The 22,345-nt window shown below is 39.7% G+C and overlaps 2 protein-coding genes across 13 annotated transcripts in view; both read left to right on the plus strand.

The window, feature by feature from the left end:
- ZNF197 (zinc finger protein 197) overlaps positions 1-13,475 on the plus strand; it is a 59,998-nt gene extending 46,523 nt beyond the window's left edge. For 11 of the 12 annotated variants that reach the window (XM_058556260.1, XM_058556280.1, XM_058556310.1 and 8 more), the window contains one exon: positions 4,101-7,266. In XM_058556260.1, the coding sequence (XP_058412243.1) occupies positions 4,101-6,418 (2,318 nt within the window). In that variant the 3' untranslated portion in view covers positions 6,419-7,266. Of the gene's footprint in view, positions 1-4,100; positions 7,267-13,264 lie in introns of those variants that run through there. The other variant, XM_058556343.1, reaches the window with a different exon arrangement.
- ZNF35 (zinc finger protein 35) lies at positions 13,392-21,937 on the plus strand. The gene is made up of 3 exons (XM_058556380.1): positions 13,392-13,583; positions 14,799-14,943; positions 19,809-21,937. The coding sequence occupies exons 1-3, from the start codon at positions 13,392-13,394 to the stop codon at positions 21,053-21,055; spliced, it is 1,584 nt and encodes a 527-aa protein (XP_058412363.1). The 3' UTR covers positions 21,056-21,937.
- The last annotated feature ends 408 nt before the right edge of the window (positions 21,938-22,345 follow it).

Raw genomic sequence — 22,345 nt, forward strand, 5'->3', positions numbered from 1 at the left:
GTTTATAAGGGTTCCAATTTCTCCAAATCTTTGCCAACACTTATTATTGTCTGTCTTTCTGATTATAGCCATCCTAGTGAGTCTGAAGTGATATTGTGGTTTTGATTTGCATTCCCCTGATGGCTAATGACGTTAAGCAATTTTTCATGTGCTTATTTTCTATTTGTCTTTGAAGAAATGTCTGTTCAGATTCTTTGCCTATATTTTAATTGAGTTGTCTTTTTATTATTGAGTTGTAGGAGTTCTTTATATAGTCTAGATACAAGTACTTTATCAGATATACGACCTTCAAGTATTTTCTCCCATTCTGTGGGTTGTCTTTTCACTTTGTCAATGATGTCCTTTGAAGCACAAAAGTTATTAATTTTGGTGCTTTCCAATTTACTTTTTCTTTTGTTGCTTGTGCTTTGGTGTCCTATCTGAGAAACCATTGCCTAATCCAAGGTTATGAAGATTTATGTCTGTGTTTTCTTTTAAGAATTTTATAGATTTAGCTCTTACATTTAGGTCTTTGATCCATTTTGAGTTAATTTTTGTATATGGTGTGAGGTAAGGGTCTAACTTCATTCTTTACATGTGGCTATTCAGTTATCACAGCACCATTCTTTCCCCATTGAATTGTTTTGGCACTCTTTCAAAAATCAGTTAACCATAAATGTGAGGGTTTATTTCTGGACTCTCAATTCTATTCCTTTGATTATATGTCTAGCCTTATGTCAGTGGCACTCTGTCTTATTACTGTTGCTTCATAGTACATTTTGAAATTAAGAAATGTAAGCCCTCCAACTATGTTCTTCTTTTTCAAGATTGTTTTAGCTCTTCCAGGGCTCTTGAATTTCCATATGAATTTTAGGATCAGCTTGTTAATTTCTGTCTGGAAGCCATCTGGGATTTTGATAGGGATTGCATTGAATTTGTAGATCAGTGTGGGGAGTATTGCCATTTTAACAAAATTAAGTCTTTCAATCCATGAACATGGGATATCTTTCCATTTACTTAGTCTTTAATTTCTTTCAACAATGTTTTGTAGTTGTCAGGGTATACGTTTTGCACTTAAAAATTTATTCATAAGTCTTTTATTCTTTTTGATGCTATTATTTCTTAATTTCCTTTTGGGATTGTTCAGTGCTAGTGTATAGAAATACCACTGATTTTTGTATATTGATCTTGGATTCTGTAACCTTGCTGAACTTATTTAGTTCTAATAGTTTTTTGGTAGATTCTTTTGGATTTTCTATATAAGATCTTGTCATCTGCAAATATAGTTTTACTTCTTCCTTTACAACCTAGATGCCTTTTGTTTCTTTCTCTTGCCTAATTGCTCTGATTAGAACCTTCAGTGCATGTTGCATAGAAGTGGCAAGAGCAGAAATTCCTTTCTTGTCCTTACTCTTAGAGGGAAAGCATCAATCATTCACCATTGAGTATGATGTAAGCTTTGGATTTTTTGTAGGTGTTCTTTATCAGGTTGAGGAAGTTCCCTTCTATTCCTACTTTGTTGAGTGTGTTTTTCATGAAGAGGTGTTGGATTTTGCCAAACGTTTTTTCTATGTCTATTGAGACTTTTGTCCTTCATTATATTGATATGGTATATTGCATTAATTGATCTTCCAATGTTATACCAACACTGCATTCCTGTGATAAATCCCACTTGGTCATGGAGTATAGTTCTTTTTATGTGTTGCTGGATTCAATTAGCTAGTATTTTGTTGAGGATTTTTATGTCTATATTCATGTGATATATTTATCTGTAGTTTTCTTTTTTTTGTGATATTTATGGTTTTGCTATCAGGGTAATACTGTCCTCTTAGAGTGAGTTGGCAAGTGTTCCTACCTCTTCTATTTATTGGAAGAGTTTGTGAGGAATTGGTGTTAATTCTTTTAATCTTTGGTAGAATTCACCAGTGAAGCAATCTTGGCCTGGGTTTTTCTTTGTGGGTGGTTTTTTGATTACTGACTCAATTTCTTTAGTTTTTATAGATCTATTCAGATATTCTATTTCTTCTTAAGTCAGTTTTAGTAGTTTGTGACTCTTAGGAATTTTCCCATTTCATCTTAAGTTGTCCATTTTATTGGCATAAAATCATAGTATTCCCTTATAATCCTTTTTATTTCTGTAAAATCAGTGGTAATGTCCAGAGGAAGGGTGGCTTTTGAGCTTAGTTTTTAAGGGTGTAGGTACAGAATGTGTAGAGAGTTGGGAAGAGGAAGAGCAATTCAGGAAGAGAAAAGGGCATGGGCAGTGGTAGAGAAGCAAGGAAAAGCATGGCATGTTTGGGCATCTGTATGTGTTCTCTGTGGCGAGAATCTAGGGGCCTAAAGGGTACTGACAAGAAGTGGAACCAGAAAAATGGGCAGATAGTGAGTGAGGGTATCTCTTGGGCTAGGCTGGGCATTTATGCTTTATCCTGTAGGCAATGAAGAGTCATTTGTTTTGAGCACTTGAGTGACATGATCAAATTTACCTATTGGAAAGATAATTGGCAATGGAGTGGACTTGGGTTAGAGGAGGAGGATGAATTGGAGGTAGGGAAACCTGTCTGTTTCTTGCAGGCTTCACCAAAGATTGCCGAAAGTAGCCTACTTCCTGTATCATTCTGACATTTTTTCTGCTATGTACCCTAAAGCTTAACAGGCTTATACATCATCTAATTCCTAATTTCAGATAGTTTAACCAGCTAATTAGCTACTGAGTGTACAAGAGTTGCTAATTTCTTAACCATTTTCCACCTCAGTTTAACTACTTGCAACACTTCTACTTCCTAAAAGCACTTCTACTTCCTTAAAACACTTCTGTGTCCTTAAATAAAGAGAACTTTCCTTTCTACCAGCATCCTGCTTAAATTGTGAAACCACGCCTTGATCAATCACTGTGGACAAGGAAACTGGAGTACCAATATTGGATAGGCCTAGGACACATGTCCATCCCTACAGCCAGGTGAAGTAGGGTAGTGTGATTGGCAGTCATGCCTGAATCCCACAGAGAGGGGCAGCTGAGATGAAATATGAGGGCCTGACCTAAGAATGTATTTCAGATGAACATTTATTGGATGTTTTCCATCCTCACTCTCTTGTAAACTTAAAGAAGTTTATAATGAAATAAAATAGCTACATTCCTTTTCTATGTCTTTTCTTTCTATTTAGGTAAAAGAATAGTGTTGTTATACTTAAATAGAAGATAATGTTACTATTATTCACATAATTTTACTTATTAGATAATTTGGAGAACTAGTTCATATTTTTTCTCACATTTGGACAGTGAAAGTAAGTTTCCAAAGCATTTTCAAAAAAATATTTTCACATTTTAAGATATTTGAGAATGTCAGAGTAGAAAGGGACCTTGGAGATTTGCTAGTTCAGCCTCATCATTTTATAGATGTTTTCATGTTTTTAATCTGTCTATTTCTATGTTTTTTTCTTTTCAGTCTGTATTTCTTCTCTTTTGTGTCTAATTAAAGTGAGAGTCTAACCCAGACCTGATGTTTTGTGAAATGATTTTTAAAATGTTCATTTCTCAATTTTAAAAGGAACAATGGGACATATTTGAATTCTAAGAATTAAGTTTTTTTTAATGGATTTTATTTTCTGTAGGTTAATAGCTTTCAAGTAATTAAAGTGTTTACGTACTTGTCTTTTCAAAAATTAGAGATTGCCTTTCAGAGTCCTTAGGTATATTTTCTCTTCTATAGAGTTCCCATCTTCCTAGCATGAAGAAAATAAAAAGACAGTTCTTTATAAGCCAAATGATTCTTCCTGTTCCATCCAACTTCTTGAGCCCCAGGTCTGAACCACCTGCTTAAGATCTGCTGTTCTCTGTGTGGTTTTTCCTTGCATCTATTTTTTCAACATCATTTATATTTTTCCATCTTCTCTCTGAAGACAAAGAGCTTAGAAGTGTCTCAGAGTGAGTTCTATGTTACTCCATTTATAACATTCTGTCAGTGTAGTGTTCTGCTTTGTACCTTCATTTAATGAAAAGTTTCTCCTTTTGTATTCATTTAGAAGTGTTCCCTTCTAGCTTATTTTAAAGTCATTTGAAGATCTTGTTCTCACTAACACAGGGACATGGTAACATTTGCATTTTTAATTCCTTTTACCAGAATGGGAGACTATGACCGAGAATGAGGAGGTGACATCAAAGTCAAGCATATCTCAAAGAGCAGATTCTCAGAAAGGAACATCAAAAAGACTTCAAGGAGGTGTTCCCCAGGTCCTTAATTTTGAGGAAGAGTGTGAATGGCAAGTTTTGGCAAATCAGTGGGGAAATGAAACAAGGGAAAGAGATACATTGAAGAAAGTTTCCCTCTGTGAGAGAGACAGGAAGAAAAGGACTACACCAGAAAAACGAAGCCAAAAGTGGAAGGAATTTGGAGAAAGCTTGACTTTAGGTTCAGCTCTTTCTGAGAGTTTATTAGGTACTGAAGGAAAGAAGTTGTATAAATGTGATATATGTTGTAAACATTTCAATAAAATCTCCCATCTTATAAACCATCGGAGAATCCACACTGGTGAGAAACCTCATAAATGTAAAGAGTGTGGAAAGGGCTTTATTCAACGCTCAAGCCTTCTAATGCATTTACGGAACCATTCTGGGGAGAAACCTTATAAATGTAATGAATGTGGGAAAGCTTTCTCTCAAAGTGCTTACCTTCTAAACCATCAGAGAATCCACACTGGAGAGAAACCTTATAAATGTAAAGAGTGTGGAAAAGGCTTCTATAGACACTCAGGCCTTATTATACATCTAAGGCGCCATTCTGGGGAGAGACCTTATAAATGTAATGAGTGTGGGAAAGTTTTCTCTCAGAATGCTTACCTCATTGACCATCAGAGGCTCCACAAAGGGGAGGAACCTTATAAATGTAACAAGTGTCAGAAAGCTTTCATTCTGAAGAAGAGCCTCATTCTGCACCAGAGAATCCACTCTGGGGAAAAACCCTATAAATGTGATGAATGTGGAAAAACCTTTGCTCAGACCACTTACCTTGTTGACCATCAGCGACTCCACAGTGCAGAGAACCCATACAAATGTAAAGAATGTGGGAAAGTTTTCATTCGGAGCAAAAGCCTCCTTTTACACCAGAGAGTACACACAGAAAAGAAGACTTTTGGTTGTAAAAAATGTGGGAAGATTTTCAATTCTAAGTCAAACCTCATTGACCATAAGAGGATGCATAGCCGAGAGAAGCCTTACAAATGTACTGAATGTGGGAAAGCCTTCACTCAGAGTGCTTACCTTTTTGACCATCAGAGACTCCACAATGGGGAGAAGCCGTATGAATGTAATGAATGTGGGAAAGTTTTCATTCTGAAGAAGAGCCTCATTTTACATCAGAGGTTCCACACTGGAGAGAATCTCTATGAATGTAAAGACTGTGGCAAGGTCTTTGGTTCTAACAGAAACCTCATTGACCACGAGAGACTCCACAATGGGGAAAAGCCCTATGAATGTCGAGAGTGTGGGAAAACCTTCATTATGAGCAAGAGTTTCATGGTCCATCAGAAACTCCATACACAGGAGAAAGCCTACAAATGTGAGGATTGCGGGAAGGCATTCAGTTACAATTCAAGCCTGCTCGTACATCGGAGAATCCACACTGGGGAAAAGCCCTTTGAATGCGGTGAGTGTGGAAGAGCTTTCAGTTCTAACAGAAACCTCATTGAACATAAGAGAATCCACAGTGGTGAGAAACCCTATGAGTGTAACGAATGTGGCAAATGCTTCATTCTGAAGAAAAGTCTCATTGGACATCAGAGGATTCACACAAGGGAAAAATCTTATAAATGCAATGACTGTGGAAAAGTCTTCAGTTACCGCTCAAACCTTATAGCCCATCAGAGAATCCACACTGGTGAGAAGCCCTATGCATGTAGTGAGTGTGGGAAAGGCTTTACTTACAACAGAAACCTTATTGAGCATCAAAGAATTCACAGTGGGGAAAAAACCTATGAATGTCATATATGTAGAAAAGTCCTTACCTCCAGTAGAAATCTTATGGTACATCAAAGAATCCACACTGGAGAGAAACCTTATAAATGTAATGAGTGTGGAAAAGACTTTAGTCAGAATAAAAACCTTGTTGTACATCAGAGAATGCACACTGGGGAAAAACCATATGAGTGTGAGAAATGTAGAAAATCTTTTACTTCTAAGAGGAATTTAGTTGGCCACCAGAGAATCCACACAGGGGAGAAACCATATGGGTGTAATGATTGTAGTAAAGTTTTTAGGCAAAGAAAAAACCTTACCGTACATCAGAAAATTCATACAGATGAAAAACTCTGTGAATGTGATGAGTCTGAAAAAGAATTCTCTCAGACTTCAAACTTTCATCTTCAACAAAAAATCCACCCCGTGGAGGAATTTTCTTGGCTTCAAAATGCTAGTGAGTCCAAGATAGAGATTCAGAAAATCTAGTATCATATGTAGAATGAAATAGAATTCCTGCCTACTTAAGTAACTGTTGGAGAAATGGCAGTATAATGCTTCTTATAAGGAAAAAATTCATGATTGACTTTTTTATAGACAAGTGAGTTACATGTGGAAGAAAGTTAATCTAGACTTTCAAGACTACAAAAACTTAACCAAATTCTAGTTAAAGGATACTCTGTTCCAGACCATTTGTTATGACCCTAGAAAGGGACCTTGGAGCCACTGAGGACTCCGAAGAAACTAGGTTTATGTCTTATAAGATGTAATGATGTAGTTGTAAATGATAGCAAAGATGTCTTTGTATTAGAAAGTATATGTTTCTGAAAGTGTGGATATTGTACATTTTAAAGATAGCATCGCTGCTACAGAAAGTCTGTATACACAAAATGATTGAGACATGTCAGACATGGAGTTGGGTGGGCAAGTCTGCTGTTTGAGGACAGCTTAAGAAGAGCACTGGATTTGGAATCAAGACCTAGCTTTGGGTCCTGGCTCTTTCTCCTACTAGCTATGTGATGTTATTAAGTCAGCCTCTAAGCCTCAGTTTCTCTGTCGATCAAATATTGACATAACGCCTACCTCACAGGGTTGTTGTGAAGATTAAATGAAAGGATCTTTGTGAAAGTACTTTGTGAAATAATTTAGTTGTCAATAAAGTTGGATAAAAGAGGTATGATCAAAATCTAGAGCAATGGCAAAATGTAATGTTTGTTCATTAAGTCTACATTAGGACTTTGTGAACCTCAAAAAATACTCATTTTTATAGTAAAAGGAGGTATGGTGGATAGCTAACTTAGGAATTTAGTATTCTAAGAAGACTTTTTAAAAATATAGCTTTAAAAATGCTTAAGGGAGTTAATAAACAATATGCCTAGTTTGTTTTTATGGAAAAATATTGGCTTATTGTGGAAAAATTAAATATTATGTCCCTCTGTTAACATTGATGCCAAGGAAAACAATTTATTTTTCAACCTTTGCATTTGAAACCAAGCAGATGTAGTGTCAAAATGGAAGGACTGTCCTATGTTGCTTTCCTTGTTCTTGGGGAAAAATCCTTAACCCCAACCCCTGAGCTGATTATCCCTGCCACTGTCATTCTCAATTCAGATCATCATGTTATCATTGCTGACATATGGTAGCTTGTTACTTAAGAAACAACATTCTGTCCCAGCACTCAGCTTACTACATCAGTTTTCACACAGAGCCAAGCCCTTCAAGCTCTGATTAAACTAACTCAGAAGCCACCTCTGGGCAGTCAGGCCCATCACTCCCTGTGAACCAATCATTCATTCAGTCTGTGTCCTTTTGTACATCTGTAGATTTAATTCATCCTATATTCTTGAGTTGGTAGTTTTATGTTGTAATTCTCAAAACTCCAGTTCTGCAGCTGGACTATAAACACCATAGTATCAGAATTGTGTTTTCTAATACTAGTAGCATTGAAGTGGTGTGTTGATTATAATAAATGTTATTAATTCAACCCCAAACTTCCTTGAGGGCTGGTTCCTCATTAGACTGACAAGTACCCAACAGTGAAAACTGCAAGGGGCCCAAGGTTAAAAGTCTTAAGACGTGGGTATGAGTCAAATTCTGCCACTTTCCTTGGATAAATTCCTTCATTTCTTGCAGCCTTGATTTCCTCATCTGTAAAACAGGAGGAAGAATATCTACCTCACAAAGTTGTTATGAGGTAATGAATATGAAGATGCTTTATATTCATACTGTAGAAGAATCACCCCAGATTATGTAGTAATTACAAAGGGAAAGATGTACTTTAACAATAGAGAAAGCTGGCATTTACCTCTTAACCAATTAAAATGTAGCATCACTGAGACTAGGATAACCCACATAATGTGCTGCTGCATGTGATGGCAATAAGCCAAAAGTATAACCTGAATTTATCAAGCTTCTTAGACCTGATTGCCAGTTTACAGGAAATACGAGAGGCAGAGGAATGAGATAAATGACACCATGAGAAACTCAGGACATGGGATATTGATTATATAAGAAAACTGTATTCGATTCTTCAAAAAGGTAATTATGATGAAAAGGGAGGGGGTGATAATTGTTGAAGCTGGATTAATATTGAGAGTTCGTTGTACTGTTCTCTGCTTTTGTATATGTATGAAATTTTCCATAATGAAAAGTATAAAGTGGGTGAGGGGGGTTGTTTTTAAGAGATATTGAAGAGCCATAAGATATTAAGACAGGAATAGACTCACACAAATGCCCAGTTGATTTTCTACAAAGGTGCAAAAGCAAGTCAGTAGAGGAGGGATAGCCTTTTCAACAAATGCTGCTGGACCAATTGGATCACCATAGGAAAAAAAAAATTCAGGAACTAGGACTAGGTGAAGGACTCTTACACATATCAAAAGCATGCTCCATAAAAGGGAATAAAATGATAAATTAGACCTCATCAAAATTAACATTATTTGCCCTGCAAAAGACTCTTCTAAGAGGATGGGAAGACATTACAGACTGGGAGAAAATATTTGCAATTGATACAACCAACACAGGATTTCTTTCTAGACTATACAGAGAATTCTCAAAACTCAGCAGTAATGAATAGATCCAATTGGAAAACATACAAAAGACATGAACAGACATTTCACCAAAGTGTAGATGGCAAGTAAATGAAAAGATGTTCAACATTGGTAGCCATTAGGCAAATGCAAGTTAAAAATCACACGTATAGCTTAAAAAAAGATAATGGTAACACCAAATGCTGGCAAAAATGCAGAAAAACTGAATCTCTTATGTTGCTGGGAATGTGAAATGGTACAGCCACTCTGGAAAGTAGTTTGATAGTTTCTTATAAAACCAAACATGCACTGATATTTGCACTCCTGAGCATTTATTCCAGAGAAATGAAAACTTATGTTCACACAAAAACCTGTACATGACTGTTCACAGCAGTTTTATTTGTATTAGTCAAAATCTGTAAGTCACAAATATCATTCAACAGGTGGTTAAAACAAATTTGGTATATCTGTACCATGGAACACATTACTCTGCAATAATACTCTGCAATAAAATGGAATGACCAATTGATACCTTCAGTGACTCAAGTGAATTTCAAGAGAATTATACTGAGTGAAAAAGTCCAATCTCAAAAGGTCGTATACTGTATGACTCTGCTTATTTAATATTCTAAAATGGCAAAAGTATAGAGATGAAAAACAGCGGTGCCAGAGGTTGGGGATGGTGGGAGGGAGCAGGGGGAGAGGGATGGGTAGCAACAGAGAGGTCTTTGTGATGTTGGAACAGTTGTGTATCTTGATTGTGGTGGTGGTTACACAGATCTACACATGTGACAAAATGATGTAGAAGTGTACACACACATAGTACCAATGTCCATGTCCTGATTTTTATATTAAACTATAATTATGTAAGATGTACCCACTGGGGGAAAGTGAAGGGTATTATCTTTGCAACTTCTTGTGAATCTATAAATTCAAAGTAAAAAGTAAAACCCTAAAGAGCCATAACCAAATGCAGTGTGTGAAAATGATTTGGAAAAACAAAATTATGAAATATATATTTTAGGACAGTTGGGGAAATTTGAATATGACTGGATATTAGATGATATTAGGGAATTGTTAATTTTCTGACCTGTAATCATTGTTTAGAGAATTATTATTAAAAGATGCATATTAAAGTATTTGGAATGAAGTGTTTTGATGTTTACAACTTTCAAAAAAATGTTTTTCAGTATGTATAGAGAGATAGGGCAAATGTAGCAAGGTATTGTCGAGTCCAGATGGAGGATACAGATATTCATTGTACCATTCTTTCAACTTTTCTGTAGCCTTTGATATTTTCAAAATAAAACGTTTGGGGCAAATTATCAGGGCTTTCCACAGATTAATGCTTTGTAGCTTCAGCCTCCCAGGTCCGTGCCTCGCTTAACTGTCCCTTCCCAGCCTGGGGATGCCCCTCTTCCTGAGGCTCAGGGCCACAGTCCACCTGCACGCTGCTGCTCGCATCCCTGGTCCGGAGCGACGTTGGACACCCATCGAGAAGAAAGCAACCTCCGAGATTCCTAGAGAGGCCGGTCTGGCGATTGGAGAGCCGGAAGCCCATCCCCAGGCACTTCCTGTCCGGTCATTGTTCTCGCGCCGGTAGTCTTAGGGGTCCGGGTCTGCTGGCCTCCTGCTCCGGAGCTGGGCATCTCCGGCATGGCCTCCCGGCGGCGCAAGGTGAGCGGCGTTGGCGGGAGTGAGCGCGAATCTGTGGGGCGCGGGGTGGGGCCATCCCAGGGGCGGCCCGCCGTGTCCTGTCGAGGACCCCAGCCCCGGCTGTCCGGGGGCGGCTCCGTGCCCACAACCTCGGAAACCCGGCTGTCGTCCACCGGGGGCCTGGCCCGGGAAAGGTTGGACACAGACCACCCCAGGGGCCAAGCTCACCCCGGGAGCAGGGCTACGTGGGGCCTGGAGGTAGGGAAATAGGGAAAGGACATTGAAAGGGAAGCCCTTCGTAGGGGCCTCTGTGCTGCCTGGGGCTGGAGGCCAGTTTGAGTTTGATCAGCAGTCCGATGACAGGACTCCCAGTAGGCAATCTTGCGTATACACAGGTGAAACGAGTGTTGAGGGCCTTCCTACCTGGTAGAATTGGAAAGTCTACCTGGTAGAATTCCAAAGTCTTGGAAAGAATAATTCTCCAGAATTAAAATTTGTTGCAGGAATGAAAGTATTGCATTACTCAAGAAATTCGATGTATACAATAAGTTGGGGGTAAGTTAACATAGGAAAAACGCATATGATCACTTCAGCAGCAGGAAAAGAGAACTTAATGAAATTTAGCCCTTTTTTTCCTAATAAAACATCTATAGGGGAATAAAAAATTTTCATTCTCTTCATAATGAACTAAAATGTAAGATTATTTTACTCACAGATTTTTAAAAACAACAAAAGCCTGCTAGCTTGGCTATGATTAAGGGGTACTGTTAAGTTGGTGGCGGTGTGATTTGGCGTGGTCCTTTTAGAAATCAACTTGGCAGTACATGTCGACCATAAAATCCTTTAACCAGTAATTCTTCTATTCTAAAGGAATAATTCAGAAGAAAAAACTAATTGCACAGAAAAATTTTAACATGAATTATTGTTGAGAAAACAAACTGTAAACAGTGAAAACTCCTTTTACTAAAGCAATGGTTCATAAATAGGGGACGGTTAAGTAAATTATAATATAGCTATAATTTAGAATACTATACCAGAATGAGGTAGCTCTATATGTACTTATATTGGAACCTCTAAGATCATTATGCAGTATGGAAATTGACTTCAGAAAACAAACAATGCAAGTTGCTGAACAATGTACAAGTGTGATCTAATGTATGTTTTTGGAAAATAAGCAATATTTATGAAGGTGTACATATGTGTATGGAAATGCAGAGAAAACACTGGTGACTGATAACTAATTACTCTGCGTGGGGAGGGGGACATATTTAATGCTGTATATTTCTGTATTACTTGATCCTTTTTCAATGGGAATGACAGTTGATTAACATCATGGGTTATTGTGTTGCTACTAAAAATGATGTACATGAAGAATGGCAACATGAAAAAATCTTTTTTTATGTTAAGAGTAATACTTGATCTCACAAGACATTTGGAAGAAATGGAAAATGTAAAAATCAAACAAGGGCTAGCCCTGTGGCTTAGCGGTTAAGTGCGCGCGCTCCACTACTGGCAGCCGGAGTTCGGATCCCGGGCGCGCATCCACGCACCGCTTGTCCGACCATGCTGAGGTGGCGTCCCACATACAGCAACTAGAAGGATGTGCACCTATGACATACAACTATCTACTGGGGCTTTGGGGAGAAAAAGGGAAAAAGAGGAGGATTGGCAATAGATGTTAGCTTAGGGCCGGTCTTCCTCAGCAAAAAGAGGAGGATTGGCGTGGCTGTTAGCTCAGGGCTGATCTTCCTCACAAAAAAAACCAACAACAACAACAAAAAACAAAAGGAGCTTTAAACAATCTTTGAAAATAAAAAATAAAAAAAATAAAAATCAAACAAAAAGAACCTCAAAACTAGCGGCATAGTGGTTAACTTCGCACGCTCTCCTTCAGTGGCCCAGGATTTGCAGGTTCAGATCGCAGGCACGGACCTGCGCACTGCTTATCAAGCTGTGCTGTGGCAGGCGTCCCACATATAACGTAGAGGAAGATGGTCATGGATGTTAGCCCAGGGCCAATCTTCCTCACACACACACACACAAAAGAACCTCAAAACTATCTGTAATTACATCACCCAGAGATGACCACCCCTAACATGTTGGTGTCTAAACTCCCAGTGTTTTTCTTGAAATTCTTTCATTCATGCTATTGTGTATCCTTGGCGATAAAAAAAAAAATCTTTATGTTGTAATAGTCCTTCTTAAAAAAAAAAAAAACCTGATAATTTAAAAAATATGTATCTCCATGATTAAAAATAAAAAATTTATTGTCACAATTTTCAGTGTGGTTGAAAGTTTTCCCTTAAAAGAAATATATTAAATTTTACAATATACAGTGGTTATCTCTTTGGAGGTGGACCTGGGGTGGTTTTTCTTAATCATTTTCTGTATTTTTCAAGTTTTTACTATAAATATATATTAACTTTATAATCAGGAAAAAGTCAATAAACATTATATAAAGCTGTTTGTAATGTGATTACTATGGGGACAAATTACATGTTTATAGTCCAGCCCCCTCCTATTAGGGAGGAGTGGAGCAGACCTTGTGTTGCTGTGGCCGCTGCCCAGGCAGTGGTCAAGTTGGCCAGTGGGCGTAGTGGCATCCAGGCAAACTTCTGCTCGGTGCTAACAATGTTTTCTGATTTCTCAGTAAACAGTACTCATCCTGGACCTGGGAAGAAACTCAAGAAGAAGATTTTGAAACTTAAAGAATCGATGGGGCTTGACCTGTACTGGGCAGCCCCCAGCTATAGAAGCTCCCCTGCTGAGGAGAGAAGATGACTGCAGAATTGGGAGAGGCCATGGCCCTGGCCCCTTGGGGCCTAGTGACAGTGAAAAAGGAGGAGGAAGAAGAGGAAAACTTCCTAGGTCAGGCATCCAGCCAACAAGTGCGCTCTGAGAACGTCAAAGTCTGGGCCCCTGGGGAGGGTCCTCAGACAGGCCTTGATGTATCAGAACAGGAGGGAAAGGTAAGTGATGGTCTGGGAGGAAGTGGGGAGGAGAGACATGAAGACCTCAAGTGGTTACAGAGGGGACTCTGTCCCTCTGCTTCCACCCCTGGAGTCTTGTTTCCTGGCTAGGGCTGTGACTTCTAGTCCTTTGGAATATACAGTCAAGCCTCACTTAACGACAGGGGTACGTTCTGAAAAATGCATCGTTAGGTGATTTCATCATTGTGTGAATGTCACAGAGTGTACTTACACAAGCCTAGATGCTATAACCTACTACTTACCTAGGCTATATGGTACTAATCTTATGAGACCACCATCATATATGCTGTTGACCACACAACATCGTTACCCAGTGCAAGACTGTGATAGAAATATTCTCTGCTGATTGATGTGTCATTTAGTACTTTCTGTAAACCAGTGGTTCTCAAACTTTGCTACGAAGAATTACCTGGGGAGTTTTTTATAAAATTGTGATGCCTATGCCATATCCCGTTCCAATTAAATCAGAATCTCTGGGAGTGGGACCCAGCCATCTGTATTTTTTAAAAACTCTTCAGGTGATTCCAGTCAGGATTTGATAACTATGCTGTGCTTCTCAAACTTTAATATGCATAGGAATCACTGGGGGGTCTTGTTAAAATACAGATTCTGATTCAGGAGGTCTGGGGTGTGGTCTGAGATTCTGCATTTCTCACAGGCTCCTCGGTGATGGTGATTCTGCTGATCTGTGGACCACATTTTGAGTAATGAGGCTATACACTATACTGTGGTCCTTAATGTTTTCAAACACACCCCTTACCATCACTGGCCAGATGAAGACTGAGGTTTCCCAAAGCCTCTCTGTAATAATATGATCAGAACCTTGCTTCTTTGATCTTTAGACCTCAGAAAAGTCTACTCTGGAAAATCTCCTCATGTGCCCTCTTGTCATGCACTCACTGGCAAGTTAGGTTTGGATGCTGGAGTTCAATGAGGTGAAATCACAGTGATAGGGAAGAAGGTGGCAGGCTTGCTTCTCTGCCTAACTCACCTTGGGAATTGGGGAAGACTCTGGCTTCCTTTTCCTTTTTTTTTTTTTTCCCAAATGTTTGGGTTTTTAAAAATTGTGTGTGTGTGTATGTGTTTTTATGGCCTCCAGGAATAGGTACTTATGTTCTCATCCTCAAAGCTGTAATCACACCACCTCCCACCAACAATCCCCTCATAAACCCCCTTGTGCCTGCTTGTCTCTAGGGTCAGAACATGTTCTGGGACATGGCTGTAGTCGTGAAAGCAATGCAGGAGGCACCTGCTGCTTCAACCCTTGGCAGCTACTCATCACCAGGGGCTCTGGCCAAGAGCGAGATCCTGGAGACTCAAGGGAACATAACCTATCTAGGTAAGGTTCAACCCCCTGATTCAGTATCTGACCATTATTGGGGTTTCTCAAAATCTTTTCAGAGTCTAGTGGTCTGGTCTCCTGGCTTGAGCAACAGCGTATTGAGGTGTTGAAAGTGTCGGGGAGAGCTGGATAAAGGAATGCTGAAAGCTGCCTGTGTGTTTCTTACAGGAAATGGCTTATTTTCCACACAGTCTCAAGATACCAGACAAACACAGGTGAACTTCAAATTCACCTTTTAATCACATTTATTGTTCAGCAAGTTTCATATCTATTCATACATGTCCTCTGTATGCTTTGTGTTTATTGTAGGTTGGTGAGCCTGCAAGAGAAACTAGCTGAGGTGAGAAGGGTCAATTTTTGTGGTAATTTTGAGGAAATGCCCTGGAGATGTTCTGTTTAAATAGATCTTTGTGCAAATTCTAGAGGATTTTGAGCAGTTGTGTCAGCCATAATGATGTTCAAAGCCAGATCTTCATGGAGGGTACTGACGGCTGGCTTATCACCTGGTTCTTGCTAAGCTGGGACTTAGGATATGTCTGACTAGCAGTGGCAGAAGCTTACCTCTGAAGGGGTGACAGGTAACTGTGGGTCAAGAATGTGGTAGCCATGAGTCCTGTGGTGTGGAAACAATTCCTGGATGACTGCCAAGGCCCCTCTGGCACTTACATTCTGTGAGTCTGCCTGGTGCAGGGCTATGCCTGAATATTTTGAACTCACTCTCCTCCCTAGCCAAATGAGTCATTTGTGGACCAAGTCACTTTCTTAAACTAGTGTTGTGGGGAAGGTTAGGATTGACACCTTTTGTTTTCTTGTCTCTTCTTTAATTATTCCCCAAACTCGCAGCAGCTTCTTTTCCCCACTTTCTGCTTTCTGTTCCATTCTCCCTGGTGCATTCCCCTGTGTGTCTCTTCTTCTCTGTTTCCTTGCTTTATCAGTCATTCATAGTCTTAATTCCAACAGCTGCACCTATCCACCAGGAATGGCCACTGTTTTCCTTCTCTGCTTTTCCCAGCCAAGACTTACCTTTCTGTGCTGCCAGCCACTTCCATAGCAGCAGGTAATGGCGGGAACACTAAGCTCTAGAAATTAAGAGAGAGACCTGAGTGTAGTTGCCCTGCCTCTGATAATTCTGTGACCTTAAGCAATTCATTTCTCACTCTGGACCTCCATTTCTTGTTCTGTAAACTGGGGTGTGTTCATTCAATAAATATAGGGTTTGTCAGGGGCCTGTATCCTGTGTGCTGGGCAGTGTGATAGGTGCTGAGGATACAGCAGTGAATAAGACACTGCCTTGCCCTTTTTTGGCTCCAATACAAGTAAAGGAGAATAGTTTCATCTTGATGATAAAATCATGTAACATATATGAAAGTGCCTTGGAAATTTTGATGTGTTGCTGGGTTGTTGATATGTGAGAGTTTTATCTGCAGTTTCCTATGTATTAATTAATATTGAATTTATTAAAGTTTATACATTTAAAACCAAGTTTTTAAGCTTTTAAGTATAACTGATTTTTATTGCATTGATACATCTAGAAATATTTTTGTGAAAAAGAGGACACACTTTTTCTTTAATGCATGTGTTTTCTTTAATGCAAGCTTACTTAAGCTTCAAATTTTACAGATTACAATTTTTAAACTTTTTAAAACATTTTACTCACCTACATATCAATTTCCTTATATAAAAATTTCCTTATTTTTTTCCCCCCTCTCCAAAGCCCCAGTACATATTTGAATATTCTAGTTCTAAGTCCTTGTAGTTCTGTGTGAGCTGCTGCCACGTGACATGGCTACTGACAGACAAGTGGTGTGGTTCCACACCTGGGAACTGAACCCGGGCCACTGAAGTGAAGCATGCTGAACTTTAACCACTAGGCCATCAGCGCTGGCTCTAAAAAAAAATTTCCTTATTTTTATTTCCTTAAACAAAAAATATATTAAATTGCAAATTTAATATATCTAATTCTTTAAAACATTTCAAACACCTAAGTAGGCATACTTACAAATCTTATAAATAAAATGCTTGATAAACACACAGCTTTTCTAAATCTAATGAGTTGTACTTATAAAGTTAGTAAATCAAATTACCTTTTATATCAGAATACAATCACCAGTTAAGAGGCAGACTCATATAACATTTCAGATCTCTTTTTTAAAAAAATGAAAAGTATTGATTTCAAGACTTAATACTGCACCTGTGCTCTAGTTGAAAAACAAATGTGTTCTGAGTGTATTTCTTCATTATTTCTATATTTATTTCTGTACTTTCCTAGAGATATAGTAATCCTATAAGATCCAAAAAATGAAAAATACCATCTCAGACAAGCCAAGGTACAGGTTCTAGGTTATTGGCTAATTAATCACCCGAGGAGATTTGAGCTTGAACACACAAGATGGGCCTTAATTCCTTTTTCTTAGACCCTGGGCACTTGCCAAGACCCTGGCTCTTACATCATCCCTGTGATAAAAATGTTAAATAATCACTACACTAAGACCTTCTAGGCTGTGGTTGTACCTGGTTCTGCAATAATTTTGACATAAAGCATTATGCAGATCCAAGGAATTGTTTCTGTTATTGGCTCTAATTGCTTCCATAGTTCCAGCTGCTCTTTATCTTTTATGTCTTTCTAATATTCTGAATCTCACAGTAAGGAGGATAGGAGTGAGGTCAAGGGAGAGAGTGAGGCTATAGGCTAAAATATTATTGGACTTTGTTCCTGTTGGAGGGATGCTTGGTGGGGGAAGCGAGGCCCCTAAGTGTCAGTGATGGAGAGCTAAAGGAAAGAAGAAGGAGGTTAAAAAAAAAAAAAAAAAAAGCAGAGAAGGAAACGTTAGAAGGGAGAATAATAGGATGAGAAGTAAGTGATCTAGAATAGTAGAGAACATGAAAGAGAAAAAGTAATGAGCAAAAGAAAAGCAGAAGAGACGTGTATAGTTTCCTTGTATAGTTATACAAGGGAAAAAAATCAGAATATTTCACACACAAAATTTTTTTTACATAAAAACTAGGAGAGGAGAGATGAAGAGGCAGTAGGGGAAAGAGGTAGTAGGGAAAAAGTAAGATAAGAAAGAAACAGATGTAAGAGCAGTTAAACTACAGGGAGAAGAATGGAGTAGATTAAAAAAGACATAAGAGTAGAAATTGAAATTAGCAGAAAAAGATTAGCATTTCAGATTTTTTTGTTGTTGTTATGTTGGGGGTTCTATTGTATCCAGTGCTCAGGCATTCCCTTCCTCTGACACTGTCCATCTTATATGAATGATTGTGATGGAATTTCATACCGTGGTCTTATCCAGGCAGCCAAACTGGGCTGTTTCCCTGCCCTGCCCCCCATATTGCTTTGTACTACCCAACATCCCTGTCCCACCCACATCTCATTGGTGGGAGAGTTGCCCTGGCTTTGCCAGTAGGATGTTTTGTGGATGCTGGATTCCCTCTGTGCAGTTGCTGCAGCTCATGGCTTCACTGCTCACGTCTAAGCTGACACCACCAGTGGGAATACCTCCCTTCTCTGCAGGCTTGCCTCCCACTCCTGCTGGCCCTCATTTCACTTGCCTTATTATCTGAGTAGTTTTCGTGAGCTTGGTTTAATTCACAAACACTTATTAAGGAGTTACTCTACCAACACGGGGCTGCGTGGATGCACATTCCAGGGTCAAGGGTGGTGGGGGTGGAGAGGAGACACACCTGAAGACCTATGATGTTACTGACTGCATGCCCCCTTTCTGACACCATTAGGGTTCTGAGGCGAGGTAGAGCAGCAGAGACTAGTCAGAGTTTTAAAACTTCAGGATGTTTTGGTGTTCTCATGATATTTTTGGCATTATGGAACAGGCTATGCCATGTCTCACGCTTAACTCAAAAAGGTCAGCTTTCCTTGACACAGGGTAGGCTCTTTTCTCCCACAAGGGGTAAACTGTTTACTCGGTTCACATTCTTTTTTAGTCCCTTCTAGTGTTGCCATCTATCACTATATCAACTCCCATCCCCTAAGGTTCATCTTTCCTCCTGGCCCACTTTGAGCCACAGCACCACTGGTCAGGCTGGAAGTCACTGCAGATTCTCACACAGTCACTTACTGAGCTCCATGGCTGTTCTCAGCAATTGACGTAGAGTAACTCAGTAAATCCTTTTGTGGTCTTATTGCCCCTATTTTAGAGATAAGGAAACTGAGGCACAGAGAAGTTAAGTTACTAGCCCAAAGTTACGCACCTGGTAAGGAGTGGAGCAGGGATTTGAAACCAGGCAGTCTGGCTCCAGGATGTTCTTAACCTCTGTGCTGCACAGCCTCTCAGTGTTACGGATGCTTTTGGCTACTATGGCCCTCTTGGCATCCATTGTGACCCTTTCTCTCCATGCTTATCCTTTCTTTGATATCTAGCATCATCATACACAAAAGCCTAAGTTGCCTAGATCTTTGTTCACAGGGAGTGAATCTCCCTAATTAACTGGAGAGTTGTAAGCAAATCCACACTAAGTGGCTAAAGTAAGAAGGCAAGGCTGGGGAGAGACTGGTGTCCTCCATAACCGGTATAATAATTGTGAGATCAGTCATTACACAACCAGTAGGACAGCTGTCTGGAGACGGCTTCCCTGGCAGGAGGCAGTGTGTTAAATGGCTAATGGAGGTAAGCAGAAGTGCTGGAAAGACCATGAGTCAGTGGATTCTGCTCTAGTGGGAGGAGGGCACAGACCTGGTAGAAGAATCTGCAGAGAAGAGGTGACACATGAAGGAATTCTTTCCTTGTTGAAGGTATTTTGCAGATAGTGAAGTCATGTACTTCCTGACCTTTATGAGATGATGATCCTATTCTTTTTCTAGGCCATAAAAATCTGACATTTGTATTTTCTCTTTGTTGTTTCAGGTGCTGAAACCAAGAAGCCACAGTTACTGGTTCCAAAAACTGAGATATGTGATGAAGCAGAAAAACCCTTCATAATATCAGAAAGAATCCAGAAACTTGACCCTCAAGGACCTGAGTTAGGAGAAGCCTGTGAAAAAGGGAACATGTTAAAGAGGCAGAGAATCAAGAGGGAGAAGAAAGATTTCAGACAAGTGACAGTGAAGGACTGTCACATACCTGAAAGCTTCAAAGAAGAGGAAGACCAGAAATGTCAGAAATCTGGGGAAAGATACAGCCTTAGTTCTGGCACTGTTAAAAATCAGAAAAGCCAGCCTGGGCAGAAACCTTTTACATGTAGCGTGTGTGGGAAGGGCTTTAGTCAGAGTGCAAACCTTGTAGTGCATCAGCGAATCCACACTGGGGAGAAACCCTTCGAATGTCATGAGTGTGGGAAGGCCTTCATTCAGAGTGCAAACCTTGTTGTGCATCAGCGAATCCACACTGGACAGAAACCGTACGTTTGTGCAAAATGTGGGAAAGCCTTCACTCAGAGTTCAAATCTGACTGTACATCAAAAGATCCACTCCTTAGAAAAAATCTTTAAGTGCAGTGAATGTGAGAAAGCCTTCAGTTATAGCTCACAACTTGCTCGGCACCAGAAAGTCCACATTACAGAAAAATGCTATGAATGTAATGAGTGTGGGAAAACATTTACTCGGAGCTCAAACCTCATTGTCCACCAGAGGATCCACACTGGTGAAAAGCCCTTTGCCTGTAATGATTGTGGCAAAGCCTTCACCCAGAGTGCAAATCTTATTGTGCATCAGCGAAGCCATACTGGTGAGAAGCCATATGAGTGTAAAGAGTGTGGAAAAGCCTTTAGTTGTTTTTCTCACCTTATCGTGCACCAGAGAATTCACACTGCAGAGAAACCTTATGACTGCAGCGAGTGTGGAAAAGCCTTCAGTCAGCTCTCTTGCCTTATTGTGCACCAGAGGATTCACAGTGGGGATCTTCCTTACGTGTGTAATGAGTGTGGGAAGGCTTTCACGTGCAGCTCGTACCTGCTTATTCATCAGAGAATTCATAATGGGGAAAAACCGTACACATGCAATGAGTGTGGCAAGGCCTTCAGGCAGAGGTCAAGCCTCACCGTGCACCAGAGAACCCACACTGGGGAAAAGCCCTACGAATGTGAGAAGTGTGGTGCGGCTTTCATTTCTAACTCGCACCTCATGCGGCATCACAGAACCCATCTTGTTGAGTAACAAGTAAAGGAAGAGGAATACCTCCAGGCATTGATCATAACCTATTACCCCCAAGTGGGACACTTCTTTGCTGTTTTCTTCCTCCTTTATAAAAATGAGGCCTGCTGGGTCTTTAAAAGTAACAGTTTTCGGGAGTGCATTACGAAACACAAGCATTTCAGAGGCTAATTTAAAGAAAATGAAAACTAAGTACCTAAAGGCAAGGACTTTGTTTTTAGCTGTTCCCTAAGTAGTCATGTTGTCTGAAATGGAATGTGGCTTTCTTAGAAATGGATCATACAAAGCTAAGTGATAAAGATCCCATTTGGGGAAAGGTATTTTTTACTTAATTTTGTTGTTAAAACTCTGGTAATTTCTTGAGCACCAAGCAGGTTACTGGTATAGGTCAGCCTGGTGGAATTTTGGAGGTTTGAACCTTGTATTCTAGTATTTTGGGCTAAGCAGTGACTAGTTAAGGAAACCACTTGGGGTGGTAATTCACCAACAATACACGGATGAACATTTATAAGCTTTCCATTGCCTAGATAATTGAAAAAAAAAAACATCAAAAAAACCTGTTAACCGTCTCCTGCTCCTAAAATGGACAGAAGTAGGAAACAGCCGCTTCCCTCATGTCTATACCTCATGAACCTTGATATGGTAAAGCTCTGGGGACCTCTGATGAGTCTCCTCTGACCGTTCCCCACTCTGCATGGCCAAGCACTTGAGGACTGATGGAGACAACACACTGGGGCCACAAATGCTACTGGGCTATATTCATTTGCTAAGATCAACAAGTCTCCAAATAACCCCCAATTTCCATTGCATTCCATTTGAGTGAGATGCTACTAACAGCCCCCTTCCCAGACAGAGGAGTCAAAGAATAAAGCTTGCCTAGAGGCATGCCCACGTTGTCTCTGCTCTCATTCTGCTCAGGCCCAGCCAGGGGGTCTGTTTGGGTGTCATTCTCACTTTCTGGATGCTCTTTAGAAGAAATAATGGAGCCCTTCTAATTCTGAGAGGACCAAAGAGGGAAATGAAGGGAGAGGGGAGGCACAGTGGGATTCCTAAGGTCTTAATTTGTTTTTTAGAAAAGTTCAAAGGTATTGGAATATGAAAACTTAGAAGGATGAAGAAAATGGCTAAGGTAAGATACCTTTGTTACCATTGAGCCTTTACTCCTAGAAAAATGATTTATAAAACTATGCAATAGGTACAGTGATGTAATAATATTGCCTTGTATTTATATAGAACTTTATTCTTTGTGTACCTTCATGTATAGAATCGATACCCAGCACTTATCTCATGCTT

Source organism: Diceros bicornis, chromosome 2 (assembly GCF_020826845.1).
Source record: "Diceros bicornis minor isolate mBicDic1 chromosome 2, mDicBic1.mat.cur, whole genome shotgun sequence".
NCBI lineage: Eukaryota > Metazoa > Chordata > Mammalia > Perissodactyla > Rhinocerotidae > Diceros > Diceros bicornis.